At 42.0% G+C, this 21,109-nt stretch overlaps 1 protein-coding gene across 4 annotated transcripts in view; it reads right to left on the reverse strand.

The window, feature by feature from the left end:
• The window catches only part of LOC134359363 (proton myo-inositol cotransporter-like), a 169,136-nt gene that overhangs the window by 25,961 nt on the left and 122,066 nt on the right, over window positions 1–21,109 (reverse strand). For all 4 annotated transcript variants that reach the window (XM_063072499.1, XM_063072496.1, XM_063072495.1 and 1 more), the window contains 2 exons: window positions 5,177–5,340; window positions 1,885–2,005 (listed from right to left, as the gene is read on the reverse strand). In XM_063072499.1, coding sequence (XP_062928569.1) covers window positions 1,885–2,005; window positions 5,177–5,340 — 285 coding nt within the window. The remainder of the gene's footprint in view (window positions 1–1,884; window positions 2,006–5,176; window positions 5,341–21,109) is intronic.

Below are 21,109 nucleotides of genomic sequence, written 5' to 3' on the forward strand. Positions count from 1 at the left end.
AGGGGATAAAAGGATCAGCCATGATTGAATAGTAGAGCAGACTCGATGGGCCAAATGGTCTAATTCTGCTCCTATGCCTTATGTTCTTATATCTGCCTCCACCCCCCACCACCCCTGGCAGCTTGTTCTTACCACCCGCTGAGTGGAGAAAAACTTGTATTTCCATTGTCCTTTAAATCTTTCCCTCTCACCTTAAACCTACACCCCCTTGTTTTAAACAACTATATCTGGGAATAAGGCTGTGATTATCTTATCCATGCCCTTATTTTATTAACCTCTCTAACATTATACCCTCAGCTTCCCTTGATTCAGGGCAAACAGTCCCAGCCTATCCAGTCTATCCTCATAACTCAAGCCCCCCATCCCCTGCAACATCCTTGCCAATCTTTCCTGGACTCTTGCCTTGCTTAATCGCATCCTTTCTAAGTATATCAACACGTATTGCACACAATTTTCCAGGTACAATCTCATCAATGTCTTGTACAGCTGCAACATGATATCCCAAGTCTGGTAGTTAATTCCCCATCTGCTTAATACAAGCGTCCCATTCAGCTTATGTGTTGCCACTTTCTGGGGGTAATGTACTTCTAACCAAAGTCTCTCTATTACAGGTTACTTCTCATGTTTGAAAGCCTTGACCATTAGTGTAATATACTCAGGTACTCTCATAATATTGAAATCTGCAGCTCAATGGACCAAGTATTTGTAAGTAGCATGATCCTTGATGAATGGCATGGACATCTTGGGTCAAAGGGTCCATTTGACCGTAGAGACTAGAGCAGAATTAGGCCATACTGCCCACTTCCCAGTTGCATAGTGTCCCATGTAACTAAGGACAGCACAGATAGATCCAGTGTGGCACAGTGGCTCATTCCAGACCTCACAATGTCTATGTGAAGCTTACACAATTTCCCTACCATTGCATGTGTCTTCATCAGTGCTGTGGTTCCCTCCAACATCCGCAAGATGCATAGGTTGGTAACTTAACGGATCTCTGCAAGTTATCCCCGATGCACTTGGTAGCAGTTGGCAACAGGTCACAGGGAAATAAATAAAAGAGTGGGTTTCGATGGACCTACTCGAAGTCCAGCATAGAGGTTAATCATTCAGGCCATCAGGTCTATCTTATCAGAAAACATGAAACCTCAGAAAAGACAGCCCCATGTGCAGTTGACAAGGTTATACTGATGCTTCAATATGCTTAGCCATCTTATGTAATAATTACTTTCAACACGATCATCAGTATTGTGATTAAATAGAAACTATTCTAAATGAGCATTTCAAAAATTCCCCCCCCCCCACCTATTTGAGGGCACAAATTTGAGATTCTTCTCAATACTTGTCAAACTCTCTTGGTCACTCAATCATATACCGAGTTGGGCAACTTAAGGTTATTTAACATGGTGTCTAAACCATTCCTTTTGCTGCTTTGAAATTCTCTGATAAAATTACAAATGAGCGTACAGTTTTCAGTTCCTGTTCCTGCTTGAACTGCTGGAAGAAAATAAATTTATGATGGAAAAAACTCACTTCAGCTTTAATTTTTTTTTAAAATCAGGCCTTTGGCATCCCCTCATATTTTATCTATTTCCATCATTACTCTCCAGGTGGACATTAAGAATGCAAGAAACAGAAACAGTACAAAGCCATATAGCTCTTCAAACCTGTCATTCATTCATAACACCATCAATGCCGACCCTCGAATCCATCTTTGTGCCCAATCACCATGTCAGCTGATTTACCAATCGGTTGCATTTACGGGAATTCCACAACTGTAGTTTTTTTTTGCACTTTAAGGCTGTTGTACATGTCACAACCCAACAATAGTGAACAGCTTCACAACAATGAGAGCTTTTATCTTAAATCCCTAAAAAGAGTACTTACTTATAATTCATACAGCTGACATTACGTCCAGAAGGGTCTCTGGGGTGCAGCGTTACAGGTGGTGACGTTAGAGCCGATAATAAAAACCCAACTGCTAGAATCACAAGGCTTACTGTTGTTCCTGAAAAAAAATTAAAAGAAAATCTTAAAAAATTAAATCACCACATCAGAACTTCATCCCTTAAATGAGATGCACAAATAATTTGCTATCAACAATAATTAATGATTTTTGCTTCATAAAACCCAAAATGACTGAAAAACATGTTTGAGGAAGGAACACAATGCTAGTAATCAGTGATTGAGTTTACGAGCCTTCTCCAAAACTCAAGACGAACACCAAAGAGAAAATGGTGGAATCACTGAAGAGCCCAAAACATTTTCTTTTTTGACTAACATTAATTTGCCATAATATTTTGCAGTCACTTCATCGAGTGGAATAACCTCTGTACTCTAAGCCTGAACAACCAGCAGTTTGTATTGTTTAGTTTGCTTCAGATTTCCTGATTTGCAGTTATTTCTATTACTAATGATAACAGTATTACAGGTGTCCCCCGCTTTTCGAACGTTCGCTTTACGAAACCTCACTGTTATGAAAGACCGACATTAGTTACCTGTTTTCGCTAACAGAAGGTGTTTTCACTGTTACAAAACAAAGGAAGCGCGCGCCCCCAGCAGCCGCTCGCCCCCGGATTCGGAACTGCATTCTAGTCGGCATTGCTTAAACACGTGCCTGGGAGCAGCCGTTAGCAAGATGAGTTCTAAGGTGTTGGAAAAGCCTAAAAGAGCTTGTAAGGGTGTTACACTTAGCGTAAAACTAGACATAATTAAGCGTTTCGATCGCGGTGAACGAGGTAAGGATAAAGTGAGTTTGGCTTGTGGAAGCTGACGAAGATGATGTTGAAGAGGTTTTGGCATCCCATGACCAAGAACTGATAGATGAAGAGCTGATGCAATAGGAAGAGGGAAGGATAACAATTGAAACCGAATGTAGCAGCGAATGGACTGAAAGTGAAGTTGTTCAGGAACTGAACATGAAGCAACTGCATGAGATTTTCGCTGCAATGATTGCATAAAAGTACGACTTTAATTTTGAAAGGGTACGTCGGTTTAGGTTATATTTGCAAGATGGTTTGAGTGCTTACAAAGAACTGTATGATGGAAAAATGCGCGAGGCTAAGCAGTCAAGCATACTGTCGTTTTTCAAGCCATGCACATCAGCCACAGCAGATGACGAACCTCGACCTTCAACATCGAGGCAGGCAGACACAGAAGAAGATGACCTGCTTGCCTTGATGGAAACAGACGACAACTCAGTGTCCCACCACCCCAACCCTCGGGCCACGGATAGATACCGATTCGCGGAAAATGCAGCGGTAGCCGGGACGCACCCAGCACATCTTTGAGAAAAAAATGTCGAAATAAACAAGCTAATTAATTAGGTACCGCCTGGCACGTAAATCTCGGCCCAGATCAGAGGCGATTGCCAATTGCTTTGCCTCTGATCTGGGCCGACGTTTACGTGCCGGGCGGCACCTAATTAATTAGCTTGTTTATTTTGGCTTTTTTCTTAAAGATGTGCTGGGTGCGTCCCAGCCACCGCTGGACCACTGCATTCTTCACGGATCGGTATTGGTCGGAAGCCTGGAGGGTGGGGGCCACTGCACCACCCCAGCCTCCGAGGACTCAGCCTAACACACCATCATCAGTGTGCTCGGCACTGACTTCCCAATTCCGGTAAGTGATACTACACTGTACATACATTATTTCTACTTTATATAGGCTGTGTATTTTTATGTGTTATTTGGTATGATTTGGTAGCTTCATAGCTTAAAGGTTACTGGGGAGAGTGTTTCTGCCGAGAGCGCTTGCGCCGTGTTTTTTGCCAACAGCACTTGCGCTGTGTTTCTGCCGACAGCGCTTCCGTGAGATTTTCACTGCGGAGAACAGTGCAGGCAATGATTGTACAGAAGTATTTCTACTTTATATAGGCTGTGTATTTATCATATCATTCCTGCTTTTACTATATGCTACTGTTATTTTAGGTTTTATGTGTTATTTGGCATGATTTGGTAGGTTATTTTTGGGTCTGCGAACGCTCACAAATTTTTCCCATATAAATAAATGGTAATTGCTTCTTTGCTTTACGACACTTCAGCTTACGAACTGTTTCATAAGAACGCTCTACCTTCGGATGGCGGGGGAAACCTGTATTGTTAACAATAATCTGAATCTGAATTACTGGTATTAGTAGAATTCATTGTTAAAATATTTTGGGACTGAAAACGTCACCAACTTCTGATTAATTCAAGACTCAAGTTGTGACATCCCTAGTACCATCAGAACAAAAGTCAAACACCTAGCCATGTAATGAAACAGCTGGCAAATTGATTGTTCATTTGCATGGCTGTTATTAGCTCATGTATTACTTCAAGTTAAGCCACATTCACTCAAATCTGTTGCGACTCAAACAGAATAATTTCTCTTTACCAAAATGCAGCACTAAGTTTCAATATTCTTTGAAGGTTTGGAGCTTCACACTTGCAGCATGGCAACTGTAGAACTGGGTGATATGTCCAAATATTTGATTGTATCTTTATAGAAATATTTCATCTGTACTATGAAGCTCAGAAATGCAACTTGCAGAATCATTTATTTCTTTCATTGCAGTTTCCAAGATCACCAGCATCAATGCAAACAAGCAAACTTCCACTTTCTCTTATTGCACCATCATGAATAAGAAGGGCACCCAAAATAATTTATGTGACATATTTAATAAATATCAGCCTTCAAAGGTGTTTATCTTAGTGTCTTCATTACATCATCATTAAAAGGAAATGCCTTGAATGGAAAGCCTTTAAGTAATCACTAAATCGCAGTAATTGCTACAAGAAATTTCAATCATCGGTTATTTTTCAGGGGAGCCTCGACTTTCCTTATTTAATTTGAGTCAAGTGGAAATCAGTTTTATTTGTCAGCATACTTAGGAACATACAGTGAAATGTGTCAATTGTGCGAAATCAAATCAAATCAGCAAGCTCACAAGTGTCGCCATGCACAAACGTAGCATGCCCACAACTCACCAACCCTAACTGTATGTCTTTGGAATATGTGAGGAAACCAGCCGGTCAAGGTGAGTAGATACAAACTCCTTGCAGACGTCACAGGGTATTGGAATCCATATCGGTAAATGCTAGTGCTGTAAAGCAGTGCTCTAACTATTATGCTGCTCTATGACATGGCTAAAAGGTTGTAATACTGTTAATTCAAGTACTCAGGAATTTAAGTTACCAACCTGTAAGGCTAAATAGGGTGAGTTTTCTGCGTCCAGCTTTCTCAACCAGCCAGACTCCAGCCATTGCGAAAATGAAGTTGGTTCCTGCTGTGACTGCTGCCAACCATATTGCCAGTTTGTCATCTTGGACTCCCGACATCTGCAATATCGTAGCACTGTAGTACCTAGTGGTAACAGATATAGAAAGTATGTAATCATTAACAGTACGATGTAAACTAAAGGCAACTGAAACATTATGTACTTGTACTGCAACAAACATACATTAATGAATCACACTGCATTTCCAGACAATAAAAGAGAAGGGAACTACACAGTATTAATAACTGGACTTTTTATGATTTAGGAAATTTGTTTCCAACATCAATTCTTATGTCCACACAGTTAATGAACCCATTGAGCACATCTACAAGGAACATTGCCATAAGAAAGCAGCACCCATCATTGAGCCCCCAACACCATGCTCTCTTCTCACAACTGTCATCAAGAAGGAGATTCAGGAGCAGTTATTATCTTCCAAACATCAGGCTCTTGAACCAAGATGGATACTTCATTCACCTCAACCCTAAACTGATTCTACAAACTATAGGCTCACTTTCAAGGACTCTACAACTCATGCTCTCAATATTATTTATTCATTTACTTGCACAATTTGTCATCTTTCGCACATTTTTTGTTTGTCAGCCTTTATGCAAAATTTTCCATATTTTCTACTGTATTTCTTTTCTTTCCTGTAAATGTCTGCAGGAAAATGAATCTCAAGTAATTTTTGGTGACATACAGCACATATACTTTTATAATAGATTTATTTTGGCTTTGACTTTGCCAGTTTATGATGCTGCTGGCGAAGCACAGGGATGACTTGCTGGCAACAAATTAAACTATGAACTACTCTATTAAACACACTTTTGCTCTGGTCTCTGCAATCAGTAGCCTGCAACTTCCCTTTGGAGGTGAGCTTTTGAACCACCTGTATTATCTGGCATTTTTGCGGTGTGAACTGAAGTCTCGAAGGTGTAAGATGGATGCAGCGTGGCGTGTATGGGCGGAATTGAGGCAACAGGGCCCAAGACAGGGAGCGGGGGATGAGCCAATGTTTGGCCATTGCTGTCGTGGACTTGGACCCAATTTGAAGCAGCAGAACTGAAGCTAGGAGAGCTGAAGCGAGGCAGAATCGAGGCAGTGGGACCCAGGCCCAAGAGCAAGGAAAAGGCCGACATTTAACCGACTTCAGCGCTGGGCCAGATTGGAAAGGTTGGGTACGGGCTGAATCGAACCGGCGGATTCCAGGCCCAAGAGCGTATTGGAGCAGCAAGGCCCAAGTTCAAAAGCAAAATGCTATTTAGCTGATTTAAGCACTGGGCCAGATTGGTCAAGGTGCTGAAGCCAGAGGAGAGGGATGGGGGTGGGGGTTCTTGTGGAGATGCTTGAATGCTGTACAGAAGCAATGCAACATACTTTTTGGCATGAGCTTCAGATTCCGATTACGTATCACATGAACATGGAAACATGGCCTCCTCTACTGCCTTGAGGCCAAACTCAGTCAATTGGCCACACTGGGAAGCCTGCAGCCTGATGGCATGAGCATCAATTCCTCTAACTTCCAGTAATAACTCTCACCTCCCTCCTTCTCCATTCCTCATTATGGTTACTTACCTTCTCAGGCCTTTTACTCACCTGCCCATCACCTCCCTACTCCTTCCCCAACCCCTTCCAGCTTCTTTCTTCATCCGCCCTCACCTTACACCTTCACTTAAAATGCATTATATTCTCTGGTTCATAATATTCTAAGCAGTATACATTACAATGACTTAAGCAGTAATCTGTGTGGATTAGAAGGATTAGAAAGTCAAGATTTGCTCAATAAATCTCCGTAAACTTGAGTTTAAAATGGGTTGTGGACTTCTCACAACACAACACATTGCTATAAAAAAAATCGTCCCACAAAACAAAACGAACAGGCACATGAATCAAAAGCAGATACAAAACATAAGAAATTCATAAAACAAAAGAGCATATTACAGGTGTTTTGGCAGCTGGATTAAAGCAAAGAAGAAAAACAGGAGTAGATCTTGTAGATACTGAATTTGCTGAACCCAAAACTGGCTTATGAAAAAGTCATGAACATAACTTGAGACAGTCAGACAGCACAGAAACAAGTCTTTCAGCCCAATGGTCCATGTTAACCCATTTATTTTATTTTATTCTGCCCATATTCAAATTCAAATACAAAATTCAATTCAAACCACATTTATTATCAAAGAATGTATAAATTATACACCTTGAAATTTATCTGCTTACAGGCAACCAGAAAGCAAGAAACCCGAATAACCCTATTTAAAAAAAAGCTATCAAAAGTCACTGCACAGAGAGGAAAAAAAACAGAAATCATGTAAACGACAGAAGCAAGCCACAGCATTCCAAACCAGACTGAGCCCCAGATCCACTCCCGGAGCAGCCACAGCAGGCCCAAACCTCAGTCCCAGCTCATCACACCAGTGGGGCAAAAAGGCAGAGCAGCCAGATCAGTTCACAGCCTTGTCTCCACAGAGAAAAGAATGAACACTCCCATTAGCTCCCTCGAGATTCTGCAATTCACTGAGACCTGGGGTTGCTTAATGGTATTGGTCTGTGGCATTAAAAAAAAAGGCGTTGGGAATCCCTGACTTAGACACAAGAGCCAATTTACAGTTCCAGTGAACCAACCAACCTCCATGCACTTGAGATCGGAGAGGAAAATGGGGCACTTGGAAACCCATGCATCCAGGGGAACATGCAAACTCCAGAGTGAGCCAGAGGCGTGCATTAAACTCAAGCACTGGAACTCTGAGACAGCATCTTCATCAGTTTCACTACTATGCCACCCAATGTGCTTTCCCTATGCGGAACCTATATAGACGGTAAGTCACAGTACTTTCCGGTGAGGCCCTGTGCACTTTGGAAGATAAAACCAGCATCACGATGGGTGGCCAAAACAGGCTATACCCGTGAAACCAAAATTGACCGTACTGAAAAAAGTTTAAATATTTCTGACATACAATAACAGTCTTCTACGGAAATCCTTATATATTTAACTTTTAAGAAAGGTAATTAGCAATTTTTTTAAAAATCTAAAAAATGCGCAAATATCTGGTGCAGCCCAATGCTAGCATGGACACTGAGTCACACTGCCTCCAGCGAAATCTCTCCTGCATGACTGAAACAGATGATACTGCAACATGACGCCTAGTCCGTGCTACAGCTGATGCCAAGCAGATTTCTTGCCGTCGGTCCTACCAATAAACCAGTGAACCGGACCTGCACCTTTCCACATTACCAATGTCCAGCAGGGTTTTGTGATCACTCTAAAAACGACTAAGACAGTTACTCACTGTTCGACTGCACACCGCCTTCACGCACCTTCTTTGACAACTCTCTGTTGCAGGCAGCAACACAGTCCGCACTAACTCCAGCTCCTCCGCCAACAAGCAACTCGCTGATGGGGTAGACTTGCAGTACCTAAAGTTGTTAATGCCCAGCAGTATGCCTAAACCAAAAGCCGTGGATGAACCAGGAGGTACGTCGTTTGTTGAAGGCTAGATCTGTGGCATTCAAGTTTGGCAACCCAGGCTAGTACCAGAAAACCAGGTATGATTTGTGAAGGGCTATTTTAAGGGCAAAGAGACAATTTTGAACGAGGTCGGAGTGATATCAGATGCACGGCAACTCTGGCAGGGTCTGCAAGACATTACTTCCTACAACATGAAACCTAATAGCATGAATGGCAGCAATGCTTCACTACCAGATGAACTCAACACCTTCTAAGCACGCTTTGAAAGGGAGAACACAACTACAGCTGTGAAGATCCTGCTGCAGCTGATGATCCTGTGATCTCCATCTCAGAGGCCAATATTAGACTGTCTTTAAAAGAGAGTGAACCCTCGTAAGGCAGTTGGTCCTGATGGAGTACCTGGAAATGCTCTGAAAACTTGTGCCAACCAACTGGCGGGAGTACTCACGGCCATTTTCAACTTCTCACTGCTACGGGCAGAAGTTCCCACTTGCTTTAAAAAGGCGACAATTATACCAGTGCCTAAGAAGAATAATGTGGGCTGCCTTAATGCCCATCGCCTGGTAGCATTCACATTGACAGTGATGAAATGCTTTGAGAAGTTGGTTATGACTGGACTGAACTCCTGCCTCAGCAAGGACCCGGACCCATTGAAATTTGCCTATCGCCACAATAGGTCATTGGCAGATGCAATCTCAGTGGCTCTCCACATGGCTTTAGACAAACTAGACAACACAAACACCTATGTCAGGATACTGTTCATTGACTATAGCTCAGCATTTAAGACCATCTTTTCCACAATCCTGATTGAGAAGTTGCAGAACCTGGGCCTCTATACCTCCCTTTGCAATTAGATCCTCGATTTCCTAACCAGAAGACCACAGTCCGAGCGGATAAGTGATAACATCTCCTCCTCGCTGACGATCAATACTGGCGCACCTCAGGGGTGTGTGCTTAGCCCACTGCTCTACTCTCTCTATACCCATGATTGTGTGGCTAGGCATAGCTCAAATACCATCTATAAATTTGATGATGATACCATTGTTGGTAGAATCTCAGTTGGTGACAAGTGGGCATACAGGAGTGAGATATGCCAACTAGTGGAATACTGCCGCAGCAACAACCTGTCACTCAATGTTAGTAAGACGAAAGAGCTGATTTAAGGTAAGGCGAAGGAACACATACCAATCCTCAAAGAGGGATCAGAAGTGGAGACAGTGAGCAGCTTTATGTTCCTGGGTATCAAGATCTCTGAGGATCTAACCTGGTCCCAACATATCGCTGTAGTTATAAAGAAGGCAAGACAGCGGCTATACCTTATCAGGAGTTTGAAGAGATTTCACATGTCAACAAATACACTCAAAAACTTCTATAGACGTATTGTGGAGAGCATTCTGACAGGCTACATCACTGTCTGGTATGGAGGGGCTACTGCCCAGGACCAAAAAACGCTGCAGAAGGTTGTAAATCTAGTCAGCTCCATCTTGGGTACTAGCTTACAAAGTACCCAGGACATCTTTAGGGAACGGTGTCTCAGAAAGGCAGCGTCTATTATTAAGGACCTCCAGCACCCAGGGCATGCCCTTTTCTCACTGTTACCATCAGGTAGGAGGTACAGAAGCCTGAAGGCACACATTCAGCGAATCAGGAACAGCTTCTTTCTTTCTGCCATCTGATTCCTAAATGGACATTGAAGCTTTGGACACTACCTCACTTTTTTAAAAAAATATACAGTATTTCTGTTTTTGCACAAAAAAAATTGATTCAATATACGTAATTGATTTACTTGTTATTTATTATGTTTCATTTAATTTATTTTTTTCTCTCTGCTAGATTATGTATTGCATTGAACTGCTGCTGCTAAGTTAACAAATTTCACATCGCATGCCGGTGATAATAAACCTGATTCTGATTAAAACAGACAATAACATCTTTGGTTGTTCCTGCTGCGACCGCTGCATCTGAGCATGTCGCCCTCTTACTGGCAGTTATGCCTACAAGGAAAAAACAGCGTTATTAGTCAATCCATCGCGGGCTCTCATTGTTTCTCTGACTTGAAATAAAATCACACAAGGTTTTCAACTACCAACCACAAGATGGCACCTCTCAGTACTGTTCAGGAAGGAAGTTTAAATTCGTGTTTTTCCAACCAAATTAAAATGGATTAAGGAGCTGTATTGTCACATTATAGATGTGTGGGTGGGTCACTACAGCACTGGAGGGACCAACGCAGTAAGAGTCTCTCTGCTAATCCTTGGCCTTGGCCCTATATCTCCCGATGATCCTTTGCTCTCAGTATCTGAAGACGCCATGGGGGCTGTCTTCAAGCGAGTGAATCCAAGGAAAACACCCAGTCCGGATGGAGTACTTGGTCGAGTACTGAAGTCAGCAAAGACACAATCATCAGGATGCCCTTCATCAATTACAGCTCAGCATTTAATACCATCATCCCATCAAATCTAATGAGTAAATTCCAAGGCCTGAGCCTCAATACCCCCTCTGTGCAGTTGGATTCTAGATTTCCTCACTTGCAGACCCCAGCCATTTCAAATTGACAAAAGCATCTATACCACAATTTCCATCAGCACAGGAGCACCACAGGGACGTGTGCTTAGCCCCCTGCTCTATTTACTTTACAACTATGACTGTGTGGCTAAGCACAACTCCAACACCATACAAGTCTGCTAATGATACCACTGTTGTGGGCCACATCAAAGATAGAGATGAATCAACTTACAGGAGGAAGACTGAAAATCTGGCTGAGTGGTGTCATAACAACAACCTCTCACTCAATGTCAGTAAGACCAAGAAACCGAATGTAGACTTCAGGAAAGGGAAACCAGAGGTTCATGAGTCAGTACTCAGAGGATCAGAGGTGGAGAGGGTTAGTTACTGTAAATTCTTGGGTGTCACTATTTCAGAGGATCTGTCCTGGACATATTATATAAATATAATTGCAAAGAAAGCACAATAGCGCCTCTACTTCCTCAGGAGTTCACAGAGGTCCAAGATGACATTGAAAACCATGGCAAACTTCTACAGATGTGTGGTGGAAAGTGTGCTGACTGGCTGCATGACGGCCTGGTATGGGAACACCAATGCCTTTGAGCAGAAAATCCTACAAAAGGTAGTAGATTTGGCCCAGTACATCAGAGCTAAAGGCTTCTCAGCTATTGAGCATGTTTATAAGAAACATTGCCGTAGAAAAGCAGCATCCATTATCAAAGATCCTCACCACCCAGACCTTCTCACTGCTGCCATCAGGTAGAAGGTACAGGTGCCTCAGTACTTGCACCACCAGGTTTGAGAACAGTTGCTACTCCTCAACCATTGGGCTCTTGAATAAAAGGGAATAACTGAACATTTTATTTCTGGTGTTCCTACAGCCGATGGTTTCACTTTTAGGACAGTTTATCTTGTTATGTCATGGTCTTTCATTTCATGTGATTGCTATTTCTTTATATTTGCATTTGCACTGTCTGTTTTTCATTAATTCTGTTAACAGTTACTGGTCTATATATTTGCTAAGTACACCCACATGGAAAAGGATCTCAGGGTTGTATGTGGTGACATAATTTTACTTTGAACTCTTGCCTCCAGACCACAACTATTAGATCAAGTGCTTTCTTTGTTCTTGCAAAGCAGGTCTGACTGAAGTAGCATGAGGCACCGTTAAATAACAACTCAGTTAATGCCAAAAGGGAACCCTGCTTCCCCATGGAAATGTCAATGGTAGTCAAACTGAGGTCCATGCTATGTGCATTCTTTCATAAGTAATGTTCTCAAAGATCAAAGGACATTCCCATTCTCCTTAGCATCCCTTGCCCACAGTCAGCAGGCATTGCCACATTACCTTTTTCATAGCACTTAAGACTCCACCACTCTTTACTTCCTACCTCAGCCAATTATGAATCCACTGAATGAGTTGTTCCTGAATTCCATGGGACCTAGCCTTCCAGACTAGCCTACGATATGTGACTTTGTCAAAGCAACTGCTAAAGTCCAAACAGACAGCATCCTCTGATCTATCCTCATCTACACTGTTTGTTACTTCTTCACAAAATGATCAAGCACAAATTTTCACCCACAAAGTTGCACTGACTCTTCCAAATCAGACTCCATCCTGCTCAAGGGTCTTGGTCCAAAACATCGGCTGTACTCTTCCATTGATGCTGCCTGGCCTGCTGAGTTCCTTCAGCATTTTGTGTGTGTGTGTCTCTCTCTATCCAAATGTAGGTAGATCCTGTCCCTCAGAATTCCCTCCAGTAACTTTCCCAATACTGAAGTCAGGCTGACCAGCCTGTAGTTCCCTCATTTGTCCTTGTTACCTTCTGTAAACAACAGAACAACATTAGCCACCTTCCATTTTCCAGGAGCTCATAAAGAAGGAAATATCTTCGCAAGGGCCTCCGTGATTTCTCATCTAACCTCTCAAAGTTCAAGGTTGCACGCCCTGGAGTTTGATCCACCTGAATGTGCTGTAAGACTGTAAAATATGAAGATTTTCCAAAACATCTACACCTGCGTCCTGTATCTCATGAGCAACCATGATTTTCTCCTCAGTAAACACCACAGTTTACTGAGGAGTAAATTCATTAAAAACCCCACCCACCTCCTACAGCTTGAGACAAGTGTAGCAATTCTCCCTTGCCAGCCTTTTACACTTTATCTAAATTATAGAACCTCTTGGGATTTTCCTTAACCTTAACTGCCAGATCAATGCCATACCCTCTCTTTGCCCTCTCGGTTTTCTCTTAAGAGTATATGTATTTTTTTTAGTCATCAAGGGATTCACTGGATCTCAACCTCCTTTCATTCTTCTTCTTAAGCACAGCCTCAATATCACTCATAAGCCAAGCTTCTCTGAACTTAACAGATTTACTCTTCACCCGAACAGAAACAACTGCTCTTGCACTCTTGATATTACGCTCTTAGAAGCCTTTGACATGTTATTCGTTCATTGCCCTCTAATTGACTTCTGTTCTTAACTGCCTAAATTAGCCATGCTTCAGTTTAGGACCCTAACCTCTGGAGCTGTCCTCATTTTCCATTTGCAACTCCTCAGAAAATGAAGTAGAACATGCAATACAGACAATGTTCAGACAGGAGAGTTTAACCACTTATCCATGACATTCAATAGTGTAATCGTCGTCCTCCATTATCAACAACATGGAAGACAATAACCCAAAAACTCAACTAGATCACTGATAGCATTCCTTCCCATATCCCAAAATCTTCTAGTATTCAAAGTTCAAAAGTTCAAAGTAAAATTTATTATCAGAGTACATATATGTCACCACATACAACACTGAAATTATTTTTCCTAAGGACATACTTAGAAAATCTATAGAAGAGTAACTGTAAACAGGATCAATAAACAACAAATTGTGCTACTGCAAATATAAATAAGTAGTAATAAATAGCGAGAGCATGAAATAACAAGATAAAGAGTCCTTAAAGTGAGACCATCAGCTCTGGGAACACCTGAAATAGGATGACTGTGGCTAACCCCTTTTGTTCAAAAGCCTGATGGTTCAGGGGTAGTAACTGTTCTTGAACCTGGTGGTGCGAGGTGAGGCACCTGTACCCTCTATCTGATGGCAGCAGTGAGAAGAGAGCATGGCAATGTGGTGAGGATCTTTGATGATGGGTGCTGCTTTTCTAAGGCAATGTTTCATGTAGATGTGCTGAATGGTTGGGAGGGTTTTACCTGTGATGTACTGGGCCAAATCCACTACCTTCTGCAAGATTTTCTGCTCAAAGGCATTGATGTTCCCATACTAGGCTGCAATGCAGCAAGTCAGCATACATTCTAACCTATATCTATAGAGGTTTGCCAAGGTTTTTGATGACATGCTGATTATCTGCAGACTCCTGAGGAAGTAGAGGTGTTTGTGTTTTCTTTGCAATTATATTTATATGATATGTCCAGAACAGGTACTCTGATATAGTGACACTGAGGAATTTAAAGTAACTGACCTCTACGCCTTTGATGTTTCTATGAGTACTGGTTCAAGGACCTCAGGTTTCCCTCTCCTACAAGTCTTGGTCTTATTGACATTGAGTGAGAGGCTGTTGTTATTACACAACTCAACCAAATTTTCAATCTCCCTCCTCTATGCTGATTCATCATCAACTTTGATATGCAGCACAAATGGAGTGGAATGGATTTCACTCATCTTGCCATGATGACAAGCATCTCAATACCATTCTGGACAAACCAGCCTGTTAATCTGCTCGATAAACATCCCAGTTACCATCATGTACACTAACTTCCTCTGCTACTGGCATTCAGCTGCATTCATCTGTCACTTGACTAGGCTGCTACAATAACACCTCCCAAATCTGCACTTGGAAGTGTTGTTGAACCAAGAACAATAACGGCAACAGGCACATAGGGATGTCATCACCTGCAGGATGCTTTCCAAGTTCCTGTACCTTGGAGAAAAGCAATAAGCCTTGAATGTCAAAGACAGTACTGTAATTATTCTGATGTCACAAGTATGATGTTTGTCAAGCTGAACAGCAAAAGAGCCGGGAGGATACAAGGAACTGAATACAAATAATTTTCATGTGTAGAGCATAAATGAAGTTAATGAGTAAAGCTTCTTGCACAACGGAGTAATCTTAAAAATTGGTTTTTGAGAAATATTTGTTATTGCAAACATAACTTGGTTAATCATAGCATGAGGCAATCTTAATGACATGATCAGGCCACACTTGAATTAATGTGTATAATTCGGATTGCCACAGCACAGTAACCTTTTTACAATGAGGTAGCATTAGAAATAATGTAAAAGAGATGCTGCTTGAAATGTAAGGCTTATGTAAAAAGAGGTTGCATAAACCACGTTTATTTCCACTGGAACGTAGGAAGCTGAAAGCTGACTTTATAGACATTTATTAAATTATGAGGGCACAGATAGTGTCGACAGTCAGAGACTTGATTTTAGGATAGGAAAGTCTGAAACTAGAGGTTATGGGTTTAAGAACAAAGGGAAGAAATGTACAAATCAGACAGGCAGGCTTGCCCACACAGAGGGCGGTGCACGTACAAAGTAGGTTTACAGTGGAAGTGGTAGAGGCAGATACATTTACAAAATCTTAAAAAGGCATTTGGACATATACTTGAAGAAGAAGGGAGCAGAGGGATTCAGGCCTAATGAGGGCAAATGGGATGAGAGCAGACAGACATCACAATCAACCAAGACAATGGTATATTTTTGTGTCATATGACACTAAGTACTTCTGTACACTAATCTTTACAGTCAGTTATTGTAACATTCCTACAAAATACCTATGGAGCAGTAGACAACACAGCAAGTCCAGTCGCCTTGATTTACTACTGCTTGATATACAATGACCTGGATGACTGAGAACCTTCATAGACATATGGAGCATTAACTTTCCCAGTATCACCAACCAAATCAACACTAATAGTGAAGAATAATTCATGTTGCAGCATAGATGGCCATACTGCCCAGACTGCCCTCATTAACTCGGCAGTGAATAATGAATAATGAATAATGAGTCCAATGCTTCATTTTTGTTAATACTTACTTTCCACAATATTCTGAGACTTTTCTCCCATTGTTTGCTTCATTTCAATTGTGGTGGTGGTTGTGGTGGTAGGGGTTGGCTTTATTGGTTTAAAAAAATGAAATCAAATCCTTAGAAAGAAGTGACATAGGATCAGATGTAGAATACTCATGGCTAGAGTTAAGAAACTGCAGGGTTAAAATGTCACTGATGGGAGTTATCTACAGGGCTCCAAACAGTGGCCAGGATGTGGGGTACAAGTTACAACAGGAGATAAACAAGACATGTAAAAAGGGTAATGTTGCAGCAGTATTCTGAAGGGAGGATGAGGCAACCATGGCTGACAAGGGAATTCCAAGACAGTATAAAAGCAAAAGAGAGTGCATGCAATATAGCAAAAAAAAAAGCGGGAAGATGGAGGAGTGGACAACTTTTAAATATCAACAGAAGGCAACTAAAAAATAGCAATAAAGAGAGAAGAGATGAAATATGAAGTTAAGTCACCCAATAACATAAAAAGAGGATACCTAAACTTTTTGTCAGATATATAAAGAATAATTATGTAGAGTGGATGTGGGATTGCTAGAAAAAGTCACTGGATTGAGCGCAATGGAGAGCAAAGAGATGGCGGATAAAATTATTAAGTATTTTGCGTCAGTCTTCACTGTGGAAGACACCAGCAGTATGGCGAAAATTCAGGAGCAACAGAGGGCAGGGATAAGTGTAGACATTATTACTAAGACGAAGATGCTCAGGAAGCTAAAAGGTCTGAAGGGAGATAATTTGCAGGGATCAGATAGATTAGACTTTACACTTCTGAAAGAGGTAGCTAATGGGATTCTGGAGGTACTAGTAGTGATCTTTCGAGAATCACTAGATTCTGGAATGATTCCAGAGGACTGGAAAATTACAAATGTCACTCCACTTTTTAAGAAGGCAAAAAGGGAGGACAACAAAAGATAGGAAATAATCGGCCAGTTAGTCTGACTTCAGTGTTCGATAAGATTTTAGAGCTCATTATTAAGGATGAAGTTTTGGGGTACTTGGAAGCACTCAATAAAATAGGCCAAAGTCAACCTGGCTTCCTTGAGAGGTAGTCTTGACTGACAAATCTGTTGAAATTATTTGAGGAAGTAACAGGCAGAAAAGACAACAGAGAGTCAATGCATGTTGCTTAATTACATTTTCAGAAGGTCTTTAATAAAGTACTGGGCATGACGCTACTAAACAATGGAAGAGCCCATGGTGTTTCAGTAAATGTACTGGCATGGACTGAAAATTGGCTGACTGGTAGGTGGCAAACAGTGGGAATAAAAGGGACCTTTTCTGGTTGGCTGCCAGAGCTAGTCATACTCCACAGGGGTTAGTATTGAGTCTGCAACTTTTCATGTTATATGTTAATGATCTGAATGACAGAACTGATGGCTTTGTGGCCAAGTATGTGGATTTTACAAACATTGGTGGAGGGGCAGGGAGTATTGAGGAAGCAGGGTGTCTGCAGAAGGACTTGGACAGAGTAGAAGAATGGGCAAAGAAGTGCCAAATGCAATACAGTGTAGGGAAGTGTATGCTTATGCACTTTGGTAAAAGGAATGAAGGCACAGAATATTTTCTAAATGGAGAGTAAATTCAGAAATCAGAGATGTTCTGGGACAGGATTCCCTGAAGCAGGGGCTCCCAACCTGAAGTCCACACACCCCTTTGTTAATAGTATGGGTCCGTGGCATAAAAAGGGTTGGAAACTCCTGCCTTAAAAGTTAATTTACAAGTTGAATCAATAGTAAATATGGCAAATGCAATAATGGCATTCATTTTGAGAGGACCATATGACAGAGGAGCAGAATCAACTATTCAGCCCACTGAGTCTGCTCCGATGTTCCATCATGGATGATATATTATCTCTCTAAACCCCATAATCCTGCCTTCTCCCTGTATCCTCTGACACTCTGATTGATCATGAACCTATCAAGCTCCATTTTAAATATACCCGATGACTCTGCCTGCACAATCGTCTATGGCAATGAATTCCACAGATTCACCACCTCTGGCTACAGAAAGTCCTCCTCATCTCTGTTCTAAATGGACGTCACTCTATTCTAAGGCTGTGCCCTCTGGTCCAAGACTCATTCACTATAGGAAACATTCTCTCGATAACCACTTGATCTAGGCCTTTCAATATTTGATAGATTTCAATGAGATCCCCACTCATTCTCCTAAACTCCAGCTAATATAAGCCCAGAGAAATCAAATGTTCCCATGCATTAACCCCTCCATTCCTGGAATAATTCCCGTAAACCTCCTCTGGACCCTTGACCAGAAGATAAAAGTGAAGGCATAATGCATAATAAGATGTTGCTTAGACAACTTTTAGAGTATTGTGTGCTGTTCTCAGCCCCATATCTAAGAAAAAAATGTTCTAGAATTGGAGAGTGTCCAGAAAAAGTTTACTAGAATGATCCCAGGAATGAAAGGTTAATATATGCAGAGTGTTTGATGGCTCGGCACATGTACTCACAGGAGTTTAGAAAATGAAGAGGGGTCTCTTTGAAACCTGCTGAATACTGAAAGGCCTGAATAGAGAGAACATTTCTCTCAAACAGTGGGGCAATCGAGGAGCAGAGGGCACAGCCTCAGAACAGAAGGACAGAAAGAGAAATCAGAGCACTACAATACAGAAACAGGCTCCTCGGCCCATCAAGTCCATGCCAAAATATTATACTGCCTCGTGTCATCGACCTGCACCTGGATCATAGCCTCCACACCCATTCCATGTACATTCCAAATTTCTCTTAGATGCTGAAATCAAACCTGCACCCACCTCTTCCACTGGCAGCTCATTCCACACTCACTACCCTCTGAGTGAAGAAGTTCCCCCTCATGTTCCCCTTAAATATTTAATCTTTAACCCTTATGATTTTCTCTTCCATTTCAATGTGCAACATAAATTCATTCTACTTCCTCATGAATTTAGTTTGCTAATATTTCCCTTCTACAATCTTTGGTAAAGTTCAAAATTGTGCACACTACTCGATTGTAGTTTCAGCAAATTCTTATACAATCTACTTATGTAAGGGGGTTTCGACTTTTATGTTACTGCGGAGGCTAATTAAAATGACGTCTTTGTTATGTTAATCTGGGGAATGCGGCTTTGTTGTGTTAAACGCTGCAAAAGTTTGCGCTAGCAGTTTGTTTTTGCTTTGGAGTGTGATAAGAGAGTGCTATTAACCAATTGGGATAGTTGTTATGGTTTTGGTGTATTTGAAGATACTGTATGCACGGGGTTTTGGGGCAGAAGGCGGGAGAGCGAGACAGAGGATGGACGAGGTGCTGTGAGTCTGCTAACGGGGTCGGACCCCGAGCGGGACGTGCGGCGAGGAGACGGAGACGGACTCGTGTGGAGCGTCTGGTCAACCACCGTTGTTGGTCCCAGGCGGCCGGTCGAGATGGTCCGAGGGGGTCGCAGGGTGAAGAAGGAGGTCCTTGAGCTCCAACGGGTTTTGTGCACGAAGAGATTGAACTTTGATAAGTGTGGCGCCTTTTATTTTCCTTTTATATTTTATTCTCTTTTAATTATATAGTTCCAGTAATATCTATAAACTGTCTATCATTTAATTGCATCTGGTGTATTGTCTGTTATTTGGGCGGGGTGGGGTACCTCACACAGCATCCACACAAACGAATTGCCCAGTTTGCCGGGGCTGAGGCTGTTTCCCTAGACAACAGCGAGCCGAGCGGCCGTGAGGGTGGCCGGGGGGGCTACACTTATGTAATTACTTTTATAGACAATGCAACTCACTTGCAAAACCAGTTTGAGCAGATTTTATTCTCCAAATATGTCAGCAGATTACATTTAATGTATCTGTATCCGCATTATTTTGTTCCTCAATTTCCTGCACCCTATGGGTCAAATCAATTATTCATGCAGAATTACATCTAAAATTAAGGTTCCTTCACAGATCCCTGTTGCAGTCCACACCAACTCCACCTCACATTTATTCCTATTCTTCTCTTTTAACCACCCTCCAACACATACTATCGTATATCTTTAAAAGCATTGCCTTAATCTTTACAGCTGCCGCGTTCCTTTCTATGGGCCCATTTGTCTTCTTCCGCTTTTTGGAATTTTTCTTCACCTGTCTTAAAGTGTTGTTTCAGGGTGCTTCTCCACCTGGTGTAATCGGCTGCAGGTTGCTCCCAAGACTCAATGTTGATGCCTAGTGCCTTCATGTCCCATTGCAGACATCCTTGTACAGCAGTTGTGGGTAGCCAGCGATTCTCTCGCCTGAAGCCAGGCCATCATAGAGGATGTCATTTGGGAATCGGCAGACATGGCCTAGCCAGCACAGCCTACTCTGCCTGAGCAGGGTGTACCCACCAGATAAGCCAGCACCAGAGAGAACCACAGCATTGGGTGCTCTGTCCCTCCAGGAGATGTCCAAGATGTGACAAAGCCACCTTAAATGGAAGGTGTTGAGCCTTCTTTTCTGCTTAGTGTATGTTGCCCAGATCTCGCTGCCGTAAAGCAGTGCACTGGTGACACAAGCGCCGAACACTGCCATTTTGTTTTGATTGAGAATTTGCAGTTCTTCCAGACTTGTGGTGAGGCAGCTAAAGTTGTTGCCTCCTTCCGGATGTACTTGTTAATTTCTGTCTCCAAGAAGTGGCTGTCACTGATGATGAACCCCAGGTCTGTGAACTGATGAACAAAATCCAATTGTAGTTATCAATGGTAACTGGTGGTGCCTTCACTTCTTGTCCCAAGACAGTCTTTTTTGGGCTGATAGTCAAATTCCTTGCAGGCTTAGGAGATACAATTCATCAGGCTCTGGAGGTGCTGCAGAATGCAG

This window comes from Mobula hypostoma, chromosome 20 (assembly GCF_963921235.1).
Source record: "Mobula hypostoma chromosome 20, sMobHyp1.1, whole genome shotgun sequence".
Lineage (NCBI taxonomy): Eukaryota > Metazoa > Chordata > Chondrichthyes > Myliobatiformes > Myliobatidae > Mobula > Mobula hypostoma.